The sequence below is a fragment of the Lepus europaeus genome, chromosome 11 (genome assembly GCF_033115175.1).
Source record: "Lepus europaeus isolate LE1 chromosome 11, mLepTim1.pri, whole genome shotgun sequence".
Lineage (NCBI taxonomy): Eukaryota > Metazoa > Chordata > Mammalia > Lagomorpha > Leporidae > Lepus > Lepus europaeus.
This window is the reverse complement of record NC_084837.1, coordinates 64,721,461-64,741,166: the sequence shown is the minus strand read 5'-3', so window position 1 is coordinate 64,741,166 and position 19,706 is coordinate 64,721,461. Positions and strand designations below refer to the sequence as shown.

At 44.0% G+C, this 19,706-nt stretch overlaps 1 protein-coding gene across 10 annotated transcripts in view; it reads right to left on the bottom strand.

The window, feature by feature from the left end:
• STARD9 (StAR related lipid transfer domain containing 9) overlaps window positions 1-19,706 on the bottom strand; it is a 126,928-nt gene that overhangs the window by 46,869 nt on the left and 60,353 nt on the right. For all 10 annotated transcript variants that reach the window (XM_062205741.1, XM_062205747.1, XM_062205740.1 and 7 more), the window contains 6 exons: window positions 10,303-10,372; window positions 8,810-8,882; window positions 4,154-4,221; window positions 2,924-3,021; window positions 2,374-2,553; window positions 2,141-2,238 (listed from right to left, as the gene is read on the bottom strand). In XM_062205741.1, the coding sequence (XP_062061725.1) occupies window positions 2,141-2,238; window positions 2,374-2,553; window positions 2,924-3,021; window positions 4,154-4,221; window positions 8,810-8,882; window positions 10,303-10,372 (587 nt within the window). The remainder of the gene's footprint in view (window positions 1-2,140; window positions 2,239-2,373; window positions 2,554-2,923; window positions 3,022-4,153; window positions 4,222-8,809; window positions 8,883-10,302; window positions 10,373-19,706) is intronic.

The window sequence follows — 19,706 nt, the reverse complement described above, 5'->3', positions numbered from 1 at the left end:
AGCCAGCATACAAATCGGCACCCATATGGGATACTGGCACTGCAGACGGAGGCTTAGCCTACTATGCCACAGCACCATTGTTTCTAAGCTAGATATCTTCTTAATTACATTTCCTTTTAAAACAGTCTATAGATGGGATATATATATATATATACACACACACACATACACACACATATGTATAGTTCTGAACACCAGTTATCTTGTTCTAGAACTTTTCACTAAAATTACAAAGACTATAATGAACATTTAGGATAGTCTCATTACAATTCAGCTTTCAAAACCAATTAATTTTGGGGCCAGACATCTTCTACTGTATAATAGGTTAAGCTTCCACCTGCTGCACTGGCATCTCATATGGAAATCAGTTCATGTCCTGGCTGCCCTTTTCCAATCCAACTCTCTGCTGGTGGCCTGGGAAAGCAGTTGAAGATGGCCCAAGTGCTCGGGCCCCTGCACCCATGTGGGAGATCCAGAGGAAGCTGCTGACTCCTGGCTTTGCATCGGCGCAGCTCCAGTCTTTGTGGCCATTTAGGGAATGAACCAGCAGATGGAGGATATCTGTCCATCTTTAACACTGCCTCTCAAATAAGTAAATCTTAAAAAAAAAAAAAAGAATTCCTTATAATCAGGGTCTTCAAAAAGTTCATGGAAAATGCATATTATGAGAAAAGTATGCATGATTTACAAAATTAAACCAAAATAAACACTTTAAGATTTATTATTTATTTATTGGAAAGGCAGAGTTAAAGAGAGGCAGAGACAGAGAGAGAGAGAGAGAGAGAGAGAGAGAGAGAGAGAGATTTTCCATCTGCTGTTTCACCACCCCCCTAGATGGCTGCAACGGCCAGAGTTACATAACTGATCTGAAGCCAGAGGCTTCTTCAGGGTCTCCCATGGGGGTACAGGAGCCCAAGGACTTGGACCATCTTCTACTGCTTTCCCAGGCCACAACAGAGAGCTGGATCAGAAGTAGAGTAGCCAGGACTCGAGCAGACTGGGGCTTTAACTCGCTGTGCCACAGTGCCAGCCCTAAACATATTTTAAAAATTAAACATTCCAATTTTCCATGTTTTAGGACTGAGCATAATTTTGACAGTAACTATAAAAGTTTGAAGCAATAAATGGGAAAAGTTCTGTTTCCTGGGGAAAAAAAATGATCTGAGAGTCAGACAGAAAGGTAGAGGTGAGAGGAGTGCACGTGTTGGCTGGCATCTGTTGGTTCACTCCTCAAATGCCAGCGATGGCCAAGCCAAGCCACAAACTCCATCTCAGCCTCCCATGTAGAGCCATCACGGCTGTCTCACAGGGTCTAGATTAGCAGGAAGCTAGAGTCGGAAGCTGGAGCTGAATATTAAATCCAGATACACTGATACAAGACCCAGGAATCTTAACTGCTAGGCAAAATGACAACTTATCTGTTCCATGAACTTTTTAAGTATCCTCATAGTTCCCTTTTATCCCAGAACAGAGACATCACTGTGATTTTAATATTACATTAAAAAACACAGGCATAAATGAACATTAATTCAAAATAAAGGCAGCTATCACAGAAACTTTTCAATGACCTTTCTCAGGTGCACCAAGGATCTTAAGAGGGATGGCCTCAAAGTAATACCTAAAACAAAGTATTCATGAAAAGTTACTGACTTAAGTCGGTAAAGATACCAGAGAAGGATATGACATTAGATGAAAGAATTTCACTCCCTCATCATATGGAGAACAAGTCTGGCTAGTTAGAGTAACTATGAAGAAAAAGAAATCAACAAGAGAAAAAAACTAAGGAGGGAGCCAGCACTGTGGCATAGCAGGTTAACCCACTGCCTTCAGCGCTGGCATCCCATGCCGGCTTCTGATCCAGGTCCCTGCTAATGGCCTGGGAAAGCAGTGGAAGATGGCCCAAGTGCTTGGGACCCTGAATCCATGTGGGAGGCCTGGAAGAAGCTCCTGGCTCCTGCCTTCAGCCTGGCCCAGGCCTGGCTGCTGCGGCCATTTGGGGAGTGAACCAGTGGATGCAAAGACCACTCTGTCTCTGTCTCTCTGTCTCTCTCTGTAATTCTGACTTTCAAATAAATTAAAAAAAAAAAAAAAGAACTTTGTGTAAACTGTACCAGACCAGGACTTCCAATGACCACCTCACCTCATTTACCCGTGGCTTGTTGATGATGTTTTTGGCATTGGACGCATATCTCAATGTGCTCATGGTCTCATTGTAGCTAGTGTGTGCAGGAGACACAGCTGAAGGAGGAGAAAAGTTAAAGAAAACAGCCCTTCCAACCCAGCCCTCAGAAACTGAGGAACCTGGGTGGCCAGGACCCTCTCACGGAGGCACAGTGCCAGCCCCACGACAATCGGCCCCAGCCCCCCACTTACTGGCGACCATGATCGTTCTGGAGTTGCCACCGAGGCTGTCCTTGAGCAGCCAGGTCAACACAGAATCCCGGTATGGGATGTAAGACTGCCTCCGCGGGGGTCTCCCTCCGCCGCTCGCCCCACTGCTGCTGGCTGCAAAACTGAGGCTCTGGCAGCCGCTGAATACTTGAGAGTTCTGGGCTTAACAGATTTCAAAAAATAAAGTGGAAGAATGATTTATGAAACAAATGCAAGAAAACAAAATAGTTTAAGAACACAGATTTGAGTATCACACTTTCTAGTCCCTTCTGTGTATAACAGATGCTTTAAGTTTAAATCTTGAATTAGACGTTAGAGTCATGACATGCAGTACTCCAGCCACGTAACTCCTTAGCCTCTCCTCTTTCTGAAATCACTGTATTGGGATGATTGTCACATGGTGTTCTAAGACCACAAACCAGTACATTACCTTATAGAAAAGTACCTTGCCTACCATATTTTGGCAAAATGACAATAATGACTTATTTTTCAAAGTTTCCCTCCCACTCTCATCATCCAATCAGCAAGATACCTAAGGTGGAGATGACAATTCCCAGAGTCACAAGGGACTTGTTGATGTTGGCTCCTTCAGTGATCCGGTCCTTACAGTAATTGGGATCCGCTCTTTCACTAAAAGTCAACGAGAACAAAAGCAAAAACAACACACCAATCTTACAGTACTGTAGAAAGATACTATCCATTACTCTGTACTGTGTTGCGAAAGAGTCACATGATAAATTCCTTTCAGAATGCAGTGCACAAAAAAAGTGTTACTATCTGAGGGGGACACTGTGGTACAGCAGGTTAAACAGCCGCCTATAGCACTGGCATCCTGCCAAGGCGCTGGTTCAAGTCCTGGCTGCTCCACTTTTGACCCAGCTCCCTGCTAATGAGCCTAGGAAAGCAGCAGCAGATGGCCCGAGTGCTTGGGCCCCTGCCACCCCCCATGGAAGACTCGGAAACAGTTCCTGGCTCCTGGCTTCAACCTGGGCCAGCCTTGGCCTTTGAGGCCCTTTGGGGAGTGAACCAGAGGATCACTGGATTTGGGATGCCAGCATTACAAGCTGCTGCTTAAACTGCTGTGCCACGGTGCAAACACCTGGGCAGCTTTAAAAACTACTGGTGACTGCACTCCCCCAACACCACTAATTATCTGATGCATTGTGCTTCAGATGAAGGCACTGGAAGTTTTTAAATGTCCCAGGATATTTTTGGTTGTTATTGTTGATTTCCTTTTTGTTTGAAAAGGGGGGAGAGGAGGAAAAGGAAGAGAAAAAGAGAGCGAGAGCGCCAACATCCATCTGCTGCTTTACTTCTAAAACCCTGCAACAGGTGGGGCTGGGCCAGGCCAAAGCCAGAAGCCTGGAACTCAACCTGGGCCTCCTTCACGGGTGGCGGGGTCCCAACTACTTGGGCCAGGGTGTGCATCAGTAGGAAGGGAGCTGGGACTCCAACACTCTGATGCAGGATGCAGGAGTCCCAAGCAGTGGCTTAACTACTGAGCCAAACTGCCCCTCCTGCAACCCCCACCAGGAGAACGGGGGCTGAGACTGAGAGAGAACCACTGATGCAGAAGAACTACTTAGCCCCTTAGGAAACTGTAACTTCTTAACCTAGCACTCAGAGAACTAGTTTCTTCTACAATTTTCTTATGATGACTGAAATGTGAAACAGACTGGAACAATCTTATTCCCTATAAAATGGGCAAGAACAAGATCATTGTCAAGGGAGTATTTCCCCTTGGCTTTGAAATCCTAATTACCTGCCTGCTAGGTCCACAAGGTTGATCTTGCTGGCAATCTCAGAGGGGAGGTTGTTCTCCAGGATTGCCTAAGGTAGAAAACACATTTAAAGCTTGTCATTTGGAACAATTCATATCTTTCCCCTTAGGTACCCTCCTGACCAAGGTGATATTTCAAATTTTTATCCAACTTGCTCAAGAAATCTGTATTCTACTACGCTGTGAACCAGATGAACTCTCAATCTCTGGTAGACATCATCAGAAAGCCCTGGACCATTACTTCATTAAAATTACTAGCAGGATTTACACCGAGTAAGTAGGGACAATCCCTGTGAAGTACTCTGAGTATAATTTACAGGGGAACCAGGGATTTCAGGACAGTTTATCAGGCAAATGCTACCCTTCTCACAAGTTAGCTTGCCAGCGTAGGATCTCTACCTCTGTATGTTCTATTTAGGGCACAGAGCAAAGTACATTTCCTTTTTCCTCACCCAAATTTAATGTGGGACTTTTGTTATTGTTTTATTCCACAAAACCTTAACATTATGAATCCATTGTCAAAATCCAGTTTTAGAACATTTCCAGGTAACACCCACTTTCCCCAAGTCATTTTGCAGTCAATCTCTCTGTTCCTATTCCCAGCTCCGGGGTTTGCTCTTCAACTGTCTAGCTTAATAAATTTGCCATTTCATGAAATTTTATATAAGTGGAATCATATTATGTGACTTCTCTCACTGCACATAAGCATTTTGAAATTCATCCACGTTGAGGCACGCACTTTATTACTGAGCTGTACTGCACTGTGAGGATTACAGCGGTTATCTATTAACTGCTTAATGACTACTTCAGTGTTACCAGTTTTGAGATTACAAGTGAAGCTTCTGTGAATATTTGTAAGCCTTTCTATTTCTTCTATCTTATTTTTTACATGTATGTATGTGTGTATGTCTAGGCGTAGAATGGCTAGATCATAAGGTAGGTATATGCTTAACTTTTTAATAAGCTAAACTCTTTTCCAAAACTATATCATTTTACATTTCTAGCAGTAGTACAATATATTAGAATTCCAACAGATCTTGTCAGTATTTAATTTTAATAACATTTTTGTAAGTCAGAGATCAATCGATCTTTTGTCTGCTGCTTCACTCCCTAAACGCCCACAATAGCTGGGGCTGAGCCAGGGCAAAGCCAGGAAGCAGGAATCCAATCTGAGCCTCCCATGTGCATGGCAAGGACCCAGTGATTCGAGCCATCACCTGCTGCCCACCAAGGTGAACATGAGCAGGGAGCTGGAAACGGAAGTGGAGCCAGGACTCAAATCCAGGCACTCCGTTATAGGAGGCAGGCATCTCCAGAGGTGTCTTAAGTGCTATGCCTGCGTCTGTCCCTACTTACCTATCTTCTGTTAATACCACAGAATATGTGCAGAATATGGCTTATCCTTGAGAACATTCCAAGAGCACTTGAAAACAACATGAATTTTTTTTTCATACAATTTGTGGAACTCTTAGTATAGAGTTAATCATATGTATAAAGTTAATTGAAAATAGATCTTAGTTAAAAAATAAGAATGGGAGGGGCTAGTGCTGTGGCACAGGTTAATTCTCTGCCTGCAGCACCAGCATCCCATATGGGTGCCAGTTCTAATCCTGGCTGCTCCTATTCTGATCCAGCTCTCCACTATGGTCTGAGAAAGCAGTGGAAGATGGCCCCTGTACCCACGTGGGAGACCTGGAAGAAGCTTCTGGCTTCGGATCGGCCCAGCTCTGGCCATTGCAGCCATTTCGGGGAGTAAACCAGTGGATGGAAGACCTTTCTCTCTGCCTCTCAAATAAATAAAATCTTAAAAAGTAAAAAAAGTGGGAATAGGAGAGGGAGGAGGAAGATGGGTGGGAGTGAAGGTGGGTATGGTGGGAAGAATCACTATATTCCTGAAGCTGTATTTATGAAAATAAACTTTATACATTAAAAAAAGAGAAAATAACATACATTGAACAGTTGTTAAATGGTATGTTCTGTGTCACATCATGTTGGTTAATAAGGCTCAAATTTTCTATATCCCTGCTTATTTCTCATTGTTCAATTACTCAAAGTGGGGTACTGCAATCTCTAACTGTTGCTAAACTGTTTCTCCTTTATTTTCCCAGGCACATTAGCAGGGAGCTAGATAGGAAATGGAGCAGCCAGGACATGAACTGGTGCCCATATGGGATGCAGGCATTGTAGGTGGCAGCTTAACCCATACGCCACAGCGCTGGTCCCTTCTGTATTTCTTTCATGTATTTTAAGCCCTGCTTTTGAGATCTCCAATGTACAAACTGCTACACCTTCCTGATGAATTGATCCTTTATATAATTAGGAAATGCCCCTCTTTGTCTCTAGTATTTGTCTTGAGAAATATTTTTTGCCTAACATTAATACAGTACTCTAGGTTTTTTTACAATTATTATTTGCATAGTTTATCTTTTTCCATCCTTTCACTTTGAATCTATTTTTTTTTCTGACAGGCAGAGTGGACAGTGAGAGAGAGAGAGAGAGACAGAGAGAAAGGTCTTCCTTTTGCCGTCGGTTCACCCTTCAATGGCCGCTGCGGCCGGCGCACCGTGCTGATCCAAAGGCAGGAGCCAGGTACTTATCTTGGTCTCCCATGGGGTGCAGGGCCCAAGCACTTGGGCCATCCTCCACTGCACTCCTGGGCCACAGCAGAGAGCTGGCCTGGAAGAGGGGCAACCAGGACAGAATCCAGAGCCCCAACCGGGACTAGAACCTGGTGTGCCGGCGCCACAGGCGGAGGATTAGCCTATTGAGCCGCGGCGCCGCCCCTTCACTTTGAATCTAATGTTTCTTGCAGACAACACATAGCTGGGTCTTGTTTTTCACCCAGTCTGACAACTCTCATCCTAGTCCAGTCACACTTAATGTAACTACTGATATGTTCAGAACCTCATCTGTTGTTTTTATATTCTGTATGTTTCATGTTTTTTCTTTTTACTCTGTCCTTCCTTCACTGCACCCTGTCAAATTAAATATTTTTAGTGTACTCTGTTAATTTCTATTGATTTTTAAATTATTTTGAGCTACTGCCACTGCAGTTGTTTTCTAGGATCACAATATGCATCCTGAGTTATCAGTGATCTCCAACACAACACTATCTTAATTTCTACGCATTAAGAAACTGTGCTCTGATGTATCTCCTTTTACCCCACACCCCTATTGTTGTCATATATGAAGTTATCTTTTTATTGTCAAATATGAGGTTGCTTCCAAAAGTTACTGGAAAATGGATTTAAAAGTTTATTTGGAGGGAAATAATCTAAAAACCCACACATATGAGGGATCATCAAAAAATTCAAGGGGTGCCAGCATTGTAGCAGAGCCGGTAAAGCTGCCTCTTGAGACACTAGCATCCCATATGGGCGAATCTCAGCTGCTCCACTTCCAATCTAGTTCCATGTTGATGCACCTGGGGAGGCAATGGAAGATGACCCAAGTGCTTGGGCCCCTGCACCCACGTGGAGACCTGCAAGAAGTTCCTGTCTACTGGCTTTGGTCTGACCCAGCCCCAGCCACTGCAGCCATTTGGGGAGTGAACCAACAGATGGAAGCTCTCTCTGTAACTCTCTCAAATAAATAAAATTAACCTTTTTTAAAAAGGGATAAAAATTCATGGAAATGCTCACTATGAAAAAAAAAGATGCATAGACTTAAAAAACTTTTTGTAGTCAAACTTCTAATTCTACTTTCTAGAAACTTCTTGAAGCACACTTATAAATGGCAATGTATTTTTATATCTATGTATATGACAACGTACAATACAATGGTATTGTCTTATATAATCTTGTTATTTAAGTAAAAAGACACTAGGAGTAATTATCTTGAAATGATTCTCAGTTGTTATATGCATTTAGTCTATTTTCAGAACACAAATGGTTTTGTCCACCTTCAAAGCTGTTTTTTTTTAAAGATTTATTTATTTATTTGAAAGAGTTACACAGAGAGAGGAGAGGCAGAGAGAGAGAGCGAGGTCTTCCATTTGATGGTTCACTCCCCAGTTGGCCGCTACTGCAAAAGCTGTGCCGATCCGGAGCCAGGAGTTTCTTCTGGGTCTCCCATGTGGGTGCAGGGACCCCAAGGACTTGGGCCATCTTCTACTGCTTTCCCAGGCCATAGCAGAGAGCTGGACAGGAAGTAGAGCAGCCGGGTCTCGAACCGGTGCCCATATGGGATGTCGGCGCTTCAGGCCAGGGCATTAACCTGCTGCACCACAGCGCCAGCTGCCATAGCTGCTTTCTGAGGACAGGATTTGTCAACCTCCTCATTAGGTCATAATGGAAATGAATCTTCTGATTTCTCATTTGAATGCTTATTTTAATTGCAACCTTGATTTTCATTAGAAACGCCCATACTAATAACATGGGAGTGAAAGTGTTTTTGGAATTTAAAAGTAAAATGTAAGTAGAAGATATTTTGATCATTCTTTATGAAGCATTTCTATCCTATCTCAAGCTACAGCTTAACAGATTTGTGTGTAGGTCCTCTTGATAATATTATATCCTAACAGAGGGCTTGTAAATGGAAGAGTAGGAAGAAAGAAAAAGAAACAGGAAGGAATTTAAGGAAGTGGTCAAAAGGGATGGAGAAAGGAAGAAACTTCATCCAATATAAGAAGAAACCAACCTGTGTGTAGTGGATGGTGAAGATGGCATGGGATCTGCTGCTCGTCTCATGAACGTGGGTGGCTGCTGTGATTCTGTGTATACAAGCAAAGACCACATAAGGATCGTTTATGAATGGTGGGTCCTAAAGGATCCAAGGGGAACACAGTAAATGTTAGTAATGAAGTTCACGGATGAGAGTCAGGAAATACCCATATTTAATCCAGCACAGTTAAGCAAAAGGTCCAAAGGTGGCAGAAGTAGCACTCCAGGTGCTGATATCTGAGAATAAATACAAGCAAGTACACAGTCTCACACTAAGACACAAAGAAACAGTTTTTTAAGAGCAACAGAAACAAAAAAACACAGTGAAAAGGGAAAATACCATAGTGTTAGTCAACCTGGAGGATATCCCAAGACAGACCCACTGAAATAAGACAAGTGAAGGTAGAGAGCTTGTAGAAGCAGCATTCTCAAAGGAAGGGTAAATTGTGATTAAACACAGAACACTGATCTTGAAGTGTCAGAAAGGCCTCTAAAATGGGATCTTAAATCATATCAGTGTCATGTTTAAGCCACAGGGAATTGGTTTCCCTTGAAGTCCATTCCAGTGTTCACTTGTAAAAGTCAGGAGAATCTTCCCTTTATCTAAATCTGAGTCAATCATCATTCCATTTAAGACTGTCTCACTGACTTCTGTTCTCACTGCAGCTGGAGAATGAAGAACAGGGTCAAAATCCAAAGGCTAGTCTCATGATTTGAGGATAAAAGGGAAAAGGTAAAGCTTCACATCTAAAGATGAGAGCGCTCAGGGTATCCTGAAGACCAGAAACAAGCGTATCCAGGAGATAATGATGAGACTCCAGGAATAAAACGTTACATTTAAATGTTTTCCTTTACATTCAGTTAACTTGGGCCTGCTATTAATAGGGAACACAGAAGGCTCCAAACACTTCTATTCTTCCAGAAATAGAAAAGGCTTTCAGTATCCCCAGGGATTTATTAATAACATTCTGAATATTTCAGAGTAACTAAAAATATGGAACAGTACCACAATTTACAGTGGCATTTACGAGTGTTTACAGTAGTTAGTTATTCACTGCAGGTTCAAAACAGTATTCTGGGGAGTAACCTTACAAATATGTATAACTAGAAGGAAAATGGTTTTTCTGAAACAGTTCAGGGTATATTTTGCCCTTATATCCGTGAAGCCTGAGTAGAATTTTTAAATTATAATAGCAGAAACTGTACTTAAGAAAAAGTGCAAGTACACAGTAATTTTCTGGGCTTAGTGCCAGGTAATATTATGTCCAGAACAAAGGGCACTTTATTATTAGAGAAAAGCACCACGTCCTAGAACTTGCCCCCTACCCTGGGTACAAAACTGTTCTGAGAAGGGCCACCTGGTGGTAGATGTAAGAACCTGCAGACAGAGACAATTTCAAGTGTCCAAAGGGGAACAAAACACAGACAGAATGAGGCTCAAACAATGGCAGGAAAACATAAACCTGTTACCTGTTTGCTATTCCCTCCTCCAAGAGCTGGATTACTTGCTTATAGCTGGTAACCAGATGTTGAGATAAGCCTATCAGATTTGTGAGGCAGGAGGAAGACATTAATTTTTTTGGTAAGGTTTAGCCTTTTCCTTCAGGTCTTTATCATTCCTATTTCATACCATTCGTTAGACAAAAATGAGGGAACTTGGCTAAATTCATTCTGACAATAAATTAAACCACAAATACTTATTGGAAGCTTATTGTCGAGTACTGTGATGACTCTAGGAACACAGGTCTCTGCCCTCACAGAGATATGGTCCAGAATTCACGTCTGTGCTAACAACAACATTTCCTACAATGTTCTCAAATATTGCTTCATCTGGCCCCCACAGAATTCCTAAGAGAGGCAGGTGCTATTCTCCCCACAGGGTGGCAGACTCACCTTGGAAGGGAAATACATACAGTACACATACCCCTACCCTGCCACAGTTTACTCTCATGAGCAGCTATAACATATGAGACAAAGAAGTCAAGTGCCACAGGGTGGGAGAGAATAAGTGTAAAGGAGATCAAGGGAGTGGTCAGAGGAGGCCACATGTTAGAAGTGAGATGTGAATTTATCCATCACAGAACAGCCAGGCCTTAGATGGAGAAGAGGAAGACCCTAACAGAAGTCAACCTTTACAGCTAGCTTTCATCCAAGTCCCAGAAGGCTTTCTCAGCTGTACTGGATAAGCTCTGCATTAGAGATCCAGGAACAAAGTAATTTCTTGGCCTACTGCTAGATATAATTACACCAAAAAACAAAGAAATTAGATTGTTGTTTTTTTATATTAAGCAATTACTGTTACTACTTAGACGTTATAAAACCTCCACATTTTTAAAAAAGATTTATTTATCTGAAAGAGTTACAGAGATAGAAGGAGAGACAGAGATCTCCCATTCACTGGTTCACTCCCCAGATGGCTGTAACAGCCAGAGCCAGGACAGGCCAAAACCAGGAGCCAGGAGCCAGCAGCTTCTTCCGGGTCTCTCATGTACCTCCGTGTTTTTTGTTTGGTTGGCTGCTTTTTGTTTTGACAGATAGAGAGAGCTCTTATCCATGGTTTCACTCTCTAAATGCCCATGACAGCTGGGCCAAAGCTGAGAGCTAGGAACTCAATCCACGCCTTCCACTTAGGTGGCAACAACCTAGTTACCTGAGCATCACCACTGTCTCCCAGCACTTGCAGTAGTAGGAAGCTAGAATTATGAGCAGGAGCTGGGAGTTGAACTCAGGTACTTTAATATGCAATGTGAATTTAAAAACTATGCCATGAGAGGTGGAGTTACAGACAGTGAGAAAGGTCTTCCATCTGCTGGTTCAATCCCCAAATGGCTGCAACAGCCAGAGCTACACCAATCAGAAGCCAGGAGCTTCTTTCCAGGTCTCCCACATGGGTGCAGAGGCCCAAGTGCTTGGGCCATCTTCTACTGCTTTCCCAGGTCATTGCAGAGAGCTGGATCAGAAGAGAAACAGCTGGAACCAGAACCAGCACCCATATGGGATGCTGGCTCTGCAGGCAGAGGATTAACCTACCGCACCACAGCGCCAACCCCCCCCACCCGGTGTTTTTAAGAAAACTTTAGTACATACTAAAGTATCTGTAAATGAGTTGATAAGACATCTGGAATTTACCTGAAAATAATATAGGATGACGCAAAGTGGATAAGAACAGTCTTTTTACTTTTTATTTGAACTCTTTATTTACTAGAGCCATTAAGCTTTGACTATAATATAAATTAAAAATATTATCCCCCAATATATAAAATATTAAGTTGGAGGGGACGGCACTATGGCGTAGTGGGTAAGGCTGATGCCTGCAGTGCCAGCATTCCATGTGGGCGGTGGTTCAAGTCCTGGCTGCTCCATTTCGATCCAGCTCTCTGCTACGGTCTGGGAAAGCAGTAGAAGATGGGCCAAGTCCTTGGGCCCCTGCACCCATGTGGGAGACCAGGAAGAGGCTCCTGGCTTCGGATTGGCACAGCTCTGACCATTGTGACCATCTGGGGAGTGAACCAGTGGATGGAAGACCTCTCTTTGTCTCTCTCTCTGGCTCTCCTTCTCTGTCTGTGTAACTCTGACTTTCAAATGAATACATAAATCTTTTTAAAAAATCATATTTACAAAAAATATTAAGTTGGATAAAAAAAAAGAATGTAGAATAGGATTGGCCAAGACTTAATGGTTACTGTGACTAGATGACAGGCTTTTAGAGATTCATTAGACTGGTCTATTTGTGATATTTCAAAATTCCCCATAAAGAAAGAGTTTTATAAATTTAACCAAGGAGGGAGAATTTTTACTTTTGATATTGACAAATGAGGTAATACAAATTAACCCTTTGTTAAATACTACTTAAAGAAAAAAATACTGGAAAGAACAAGAAAAGCACCTGCTTGACGGCACAGAGACATAACCACATAGCGAAAATGTCCCAGCCACAGGAGGAAAGATGGAGGCCCAGATAGACAAGACCAGCCGCTGGGAACGTTTACGTCCTGCGGGTAGTCACCACATTCTGAGAAGCAGCTGCAAACAGCAGTTTTCTTAACATACTTTCAAGGACGTGAAGTCCAGAGCTCACCCAGAATGAACGCTTCGGAACCCGACTTCTTGTGGGTGGAAACTCAGAGGGCTACAATGCAATAGGTTGTGTTTGAATTAAACAAGCCTTTGAAGGGACTGCAGCTCAGCTTTGAACATTGTCAATCCTTAAACTGTACCGAGTGACTCTGGACCACTAATGTGTACAGAGACCTAGTACAAATAAATATTAGTCTCTGTAGAGAAAAACATCATTGCCCCAGACTCTCAAATTATTTCTGTAAGTAATTTCTCCAATACTGCTGTGATAGGGTCCTTCCTGAGACACAGAAAGAAGGACTTTTGCTGGGAAAGGAACGTGGCAGTATCAACTTCCTTGTGATGATTTCTGCCCCTGCCTGTCAGCACGGAGCTGTGGGGTTAGGCGTCGTCACCAGCCAATGTATAGCTTACTCTATGGAGGTCGGTGGGAGGAATATTAGACCTGTATCAGTTAACGTTATCAGAACTGTGTACACATGTGCAACCTTACAGCAATCCCTATAGCCGCCCCGCCACACAGCATTAGAACATCCAACTGAAATGTAGGTAGCCATATAGAGACAAAGGGGCTACAAGTTATGTAAGGAAATTCCCCTTTTTGTTCAGGCCTGGATCTTCTGGATATTAATACAACCAAGCCTCATGCCGTCATGAAAATAAGTACTGTTTGCTACTAAAGCCTTGGTTTCTCCTCTTTCTGTTCAACCACCTTGGCTACACTGCCCAGCCCAAACTTTTAACACAACACACACCCATAAAGCGAAAGGTCTTCCTTTTCCATTGGTTCACCCCCCAGATAGCTGCCACAGCCAGCGTGCTGTGCCGATCCGAAACCAGGAGCCAGGTGCTTCCTCCTGGTCTCCCATGCGGGTGCAGGGCCCAAGGTCCTCGGCCATCCTCCACTGCCTTCCCAGGCCACAGCAGAGAGCTGGACTGGAAGAGGAGCAACCGGGACAGAATCCGGTGCCCCAATCGGGACTAGAACCCAGGGTGCTGGCGCCACAGGTGGAGGATTAGCCTGTTGAGCTGTGGCTCCAGCCAAAAATACATCTTAGAAGATGAAGTATAATTGCCTTATAAAAGTGCAGTCAGTATCCTTAAAGAAAAGAAATACATCTGAAACATATTATAAAGATTGAAAGTTAAAGTAGGCAAAAAAGATACAAATGTAAGCACTAGCCAAAAGAAAGCTAGACTAGTTTATAGACATGTCTGACAAAGGACACTTTAAGACAAAAACATTACTAGACCTGAGGGTACTCGAATAATTGGAGGAAACACAATTTAAAAGATGGAGCCAGGTGCTTCTCCTGGTCTCCCATGCGGGTGCAGGGCCCAAGGACTTGGGCCATCCTCCACTGCACTCCCGGGCCATAGCAGAGAGCTAGCCTGGAAGAGGGGCAACCGGGATAGAATCCGGTGCCCTGACCGGGACTAGAACCCAGTGTGCCGGCGCCGCAAGGCGGAGGATTAGCCTATTAAGCCACGGTGCCGGCCAAATTCTACCTTTCAAATAACTAAATCAATCTTTTGTTTATTTGAAAAGCAGATCGAGACAGAAAGAGATCTCTCATCTGCTAGTTCACTCCTCAAATGCCTTCAACAGCCAGGGCTGCTCCAGGCCAAGTCAGGAGCTGGGAATTCAACCCAAGTCTCACATTGGTGGCAGGGATCCAAGTTCTTGAGGCATCATCTGCTGCCTCCCAGGCCATTAGCAGGAAGCTCGAATCCGGAGCAGAGTCAGGACTCATGTCCTGAGCAGGAGCACGTTCAGGTCCCATGCTCATCTTCTCCAGATCCTGACTCCAGTTCCACGCTAATGCAGACACTGCAGAGTGGCACTGCTGGCTGCAAAATAACCGGGAGCCTGCTTCCCACGCGGCAGACCGGGGCTGAGCTCCCAGCTCCTGGCCTCGGCCCAGCCCAGCCCAGCCTTGGCTGTTGTAGGGATTCGGGGAGTAGATCAGTGGACAGAAGAGCAGTATCTATTAATCTATCCGTGTATTTCTCTTTCTCCCTCCCTCCCTCATTCTGCCTTCTAAATAGATAGATAAATCTTTAGAGAGACAGATGAAAAAAGAAAGAAATCCTGATCTTATTAAACAAAAAACTCACCCTTTCAGGGCCAGCATTATGACCTAGCAAGTTAAACCTCTGCCTGTGATGCCAGCATCCCACATGGGTGCTAGTTCCAAACCCAGCTGTTCCACTTCTGATCCAGCTCCCTGCTAATGCACCTGGGAAAGCACCAGAAGATGACTCAAGTGCTTGGGCTCCGGCACCCATGTGGGAGATCTGCAAGAAGCTCTCCAGGCTCCTGGCTTTGGCCCGGCACAGCTCTGGCTGTTGCAGCTATTTGGGGAGTGAACCAGAAGATGGAAGATCTCTCTCTGTAACTCTGCCTTTCAAATAAATTTAAAAATGTTTCAGAAAAAAGAGATTCACCCTACAGCTCATTTAAGGAAACACGCAACTTTTACACCTAAGCCTGACAAAGGGAGAAACAGAGGAGGCAGAAAAAAGGAAAGGAATAGGAGGAAGACAGACGACTATAAAAATGAAGATGGGCCGGCACCGTGGCTCAATAGGCTAATCCTCCGCCTTGCAGCACTGGCACACCAGGTTCTAGTCCCGGTTGCCCCTCTTCCAGGCCAGCTCTCTGCTGTGGCCCGGGAAGGCAGTGGAGGATGGCCCAAGTGCTTGGGCCCTGTACCCCATGAGAGACCAGGATAAGCACCTGGCTCCTGCCATCGGATCAGCGCAGTGCGCCGGCCATTGGAGAGGAGAGTGAACCAACGGCAAAAGGAAGACCTTTCTCTCTGTCTCTCTCTCTCTCACTATCCACTCTGCCTGTCAAAAAAAAAAAAAAAAAAAAAAAAAAAGAAGATGAGCATTAAAAGCAAATTTCACTGTTGAATGTGTATATGCATGGATTTCAAATTTTTTGCACCAAAATAGACTTTAACTCTACAAACTTTCTGAAGTTCTCTCATAGGTGCCACAACCTGAAATAAAATATTAGAAACCCAAATCCAGCAATATATAAACAATAATACATCACAACTAGGTTGGATCTATTCTAAAAACTAGTGTAACTCACCACATTAATAACAGAAAGAACAAAAAAATATGATGGAGGAAAACTCTTGCAAAAATTCAGTAGTTTTTCACATTTAAAATTCTTAGCTTCCTTTCCTTTCCTGAACAATTTAGTCCTAAAGTCATTGGGTAGAGCACACCAAGGTAGGCAACCTCGTCAGGGTAAGGCCTATGGTGACCCAGTGAGGGGGTCCGTGCCCCAGAGGAATGAGACAGGCATCCACACAGCTTTGCCTGGTCTGGCAGAGTCAGAGCAGGGTGCTTTTGTTTGGACCAATTCTTTTTTTAAAGATTTTTTAATTTATTTGAACAGCAGTGTTACAGAGAGAGGGGGGAAGGAAAGGGAGAAGGGGAAGCGAGGGGAGCGAAAGGGAAGGGGGTGGGGAAGATCCATCGATCTTCCATCTACTGGTTCACTTCTCAAATGGCTGCAACACTGTGTCTGGGCAAGGCCGACACCGGGAATTCCATCCAGGTCTCCCACGTGAGTGGCAGGGGCCCAAGCACTAGAGCCATCTTACAGTACCTTCCCAGGCACATTAGCAGAGAGCTGGATTGGGAGCGGAGGGCCGAGACGAATGGTCGCTCATATGGGAAGCCAGCGTTGTAGGCAGCATCTTAACCTGCTTTGCCACAACACTGACCCCTAATTCTACCTCTTGAGAGACATTATTTTGATTGTGCTTTTTTTTTCAGGATTCCACTGGTAAACCTCCTGTTAAAATTCTTCAAAGAATTCAGAACCTTGATCCACTGATGGCTCAGCTCCTTTCTGCAGCTGATCTGGGCACCAAAGTTCTGGCACCTTACAAGTGGAAAGTTCACTAAGAATCGTGTAAGTTGAACCAATTGTCATGTCAATGGTGTAGGCTATTTTTCTGCTACTAATCATCAGTACTCTTCAATTATAGCACAAACAAGATTAACTTTTAACCTTGAAAATTCATGCAGATGGTCTTCTACTACAGGTTTCATCTTTAATATTATCTCATCCCTTTTTCAAATGAATTATTTATTTGTAAACTTCTGTTTTTTGTTTGTTTTTTTTTTGTTTTGTTTTGTTTTGTTTTGTTTTGACAGGCAGAGTGGACAGTGAGAGAGAGAGACAGAGAGAAAGGTCTTCCTTTGCCATTGGTTCACCCTCCAATGGCTGCTGCGGCTGGGGCGCTACAGCTGGCACACCGTGCTGATCTGAAGCCAGGAGCCAGGTGCTTCTCCTGGTCTCCCATGGGGTGCAGGGTCCAAGCACTTGGGCCATCTTCCACTGCACTCCCGGACCACAGCAGAGAGCTGGCCTGGAAGAGGGGGCAACTGAGACAGAATCCAGCACTCCAACCGGGACTAGAACCCGGGGTGCCAGAGCCGCAGGTGGAGGATTAGCCTATTGAGCTGCGGCGCCGGCCACTTCTGATTTCTTAAGATTTTTTGTAAGGAAGAATGACAGAGAGAGGGAGAAAGAAAGAGAGAGAGAAAGAGATCTCCTACTCACTGGCTAACTCCCTGGATGGCCTCAATGGACAGGACTGGGCCAGCCCCAAACCAGGAGCCTGGAACTCCATCAGAGTCTTCCATGTGGTGGCAAGGGCCCAAGTACTTCTGCTGCTTTCCCAGATACATGAACAGGGAGCTAGATCAGAAGAGGAGCAGTCAGAACTCGAACCAGTGCTCATATGAGATGTTGGCACACCCAGCTGTGCCACAACGCTGGCCCCTATACTCCTGATTTCTTTGGTGCACTGTCTCCATGAACTTTGTGAAAAGCATCTTGACTTCATCATTTTCCATCCTGGCTTTACCATCAATTTGAGGTTTGTTCTTCAGTTTTAGCAGAGTCCATTTCTTGGCAGGGGTTCTTTCCAGACTGATGTTCTACCTTCCTTAAAGCTTCAAACTAGATCCTGTTCAGACATGGCGTAACAAGTTAGTGTTTTTTGGTACAAAAAAACTTTGAGGGGCTGGTGCTGTGGCACAGCCCATAAAGCCAGCACCTGCAGTGTCAGCATCCCATATTAGCACCAATTCTAGTCCCAGCTGCTCCTCTTCCAATCCAGCTCTCTGATATGGCTGGAAAAGCAGGGGAAGATGGCCCAAGTGCTTGGGCCCTGCATCCACGTGGGAGACCCAGAAGAAGCTCCTGGCTCTGGATCACCTCACCTTCAGCCATTGTGGCCAATTAGGGAGTGAACCAGAGGATTGAAATCCTGTCTCATTTCTCCCTCTCTCTGTAGCTCTGCCTCTCAAATGAATAAAATCTTTAAAAAATTTTTGAGGGGCCACCTGCAGTGTCAGCATCCCATATTGGCATCAATTCTAGTCCCAGCTGCTCCTTTTCCAATCCAGCTCTCTGCTTTGGCCTGGAAAAGCAGCAGCAGATGGCCCAGGTCCTTGGGCCCCTGCACCCACATGGGAAGGCCTGGAGGAAGCTCCTGGGTTCAGATTGGCACAGCTCTGGCCATTGTGGCCAGTTGGGGAGTGAACCAGCGGATGGAAGACTTTCTCTCTCTCGCTCTCTCTGCCTCTCCTCTCTGTGTAACTCTTTCAAATAAATCTTTAAAAAAATTTTTTGAAGTATATGTACAGTTTTCTTAAAATATGCATTTTCCATGAACATTCTGAAAACCTCTCTTATTTCCCAGGATATCCTGATTAGCACAAGGGTACTTCAAAAAGCTTGTGGGAAATGCACAGAATGAAAAAGCTATGCATGGATTTCAAAGATGTTTTGCACCAAAATACATTTTTTAAATTTAATTTTTCTACCCATGTTTTGGGATACTATCATATAGGTATCTGATAGGTATTCAATAAATTCCTATAGAATGTTTCAAAGCAGAGATCACTTTCTGTTTTGGAGTTATAGTCACAGAATACATGAGTCCAAACAAAGGTAAGGTAAAGAGACAAGATAGATGTATAAACATAGAAAACATTTTAGGAAATGAAGTTTGATAAAATGTCATCAGACAGCAATAATGGGGATACTACAGTTCCTTGTGACTATTTAGGGTCTTGGCTACACTATTTGGTCACAGCTCCTTCAGTAAGAAATAGAAGCAATGCCTACCATATTTGTAATGCTTTGACAAAGTCCACAGCACCTAAGATACTTTATGCTGGCTTAGAGTTTATATTCTACACAACACTGTTCCTCCCCCAAGATCTTACTCCATAAAGATATTCCAAAAAGTCCTAAGCCTTCCATCATGAGCCCTGCAATTTTAATCCTGATCCAGTTGCCAACTTTGGATATATGACCCAAGTTGTATGACTTTGAGTTCTTATTTTCTCTGGGCTACAGGTACTATACTGATAAAGAATCTACAACCCTAATGTTTATCAGATGCTCAATGTACAGGATTCTATCCCATTCCTTTCTTCCAGTTGTAGGCAAAGTTCCAAGTTCCAACTCTAAACCAACTAACCATGTGACAATGGGAATGTCCCTTAACTTTTCCAAGATCTCATCCTGTCTTCTACACAATGAGGACATCTGGACTATGTCTGAAATCACTTCAGTTGAAAAGACAATTTAAGATAAGAGGCTGGGCCGGCACCATGGCTTAACAGGCTAATCCTCTGCCTTGCGGCGCCAGCACACCGGGTTCTAGTCCCGGTTGGGGAGCCGGATTCTGTCCCAGTTGCTCCTCTTCCAGGCCAGCTCTCTGCTGTGGCCCAGGAAGGCAGTGGAGGATGGC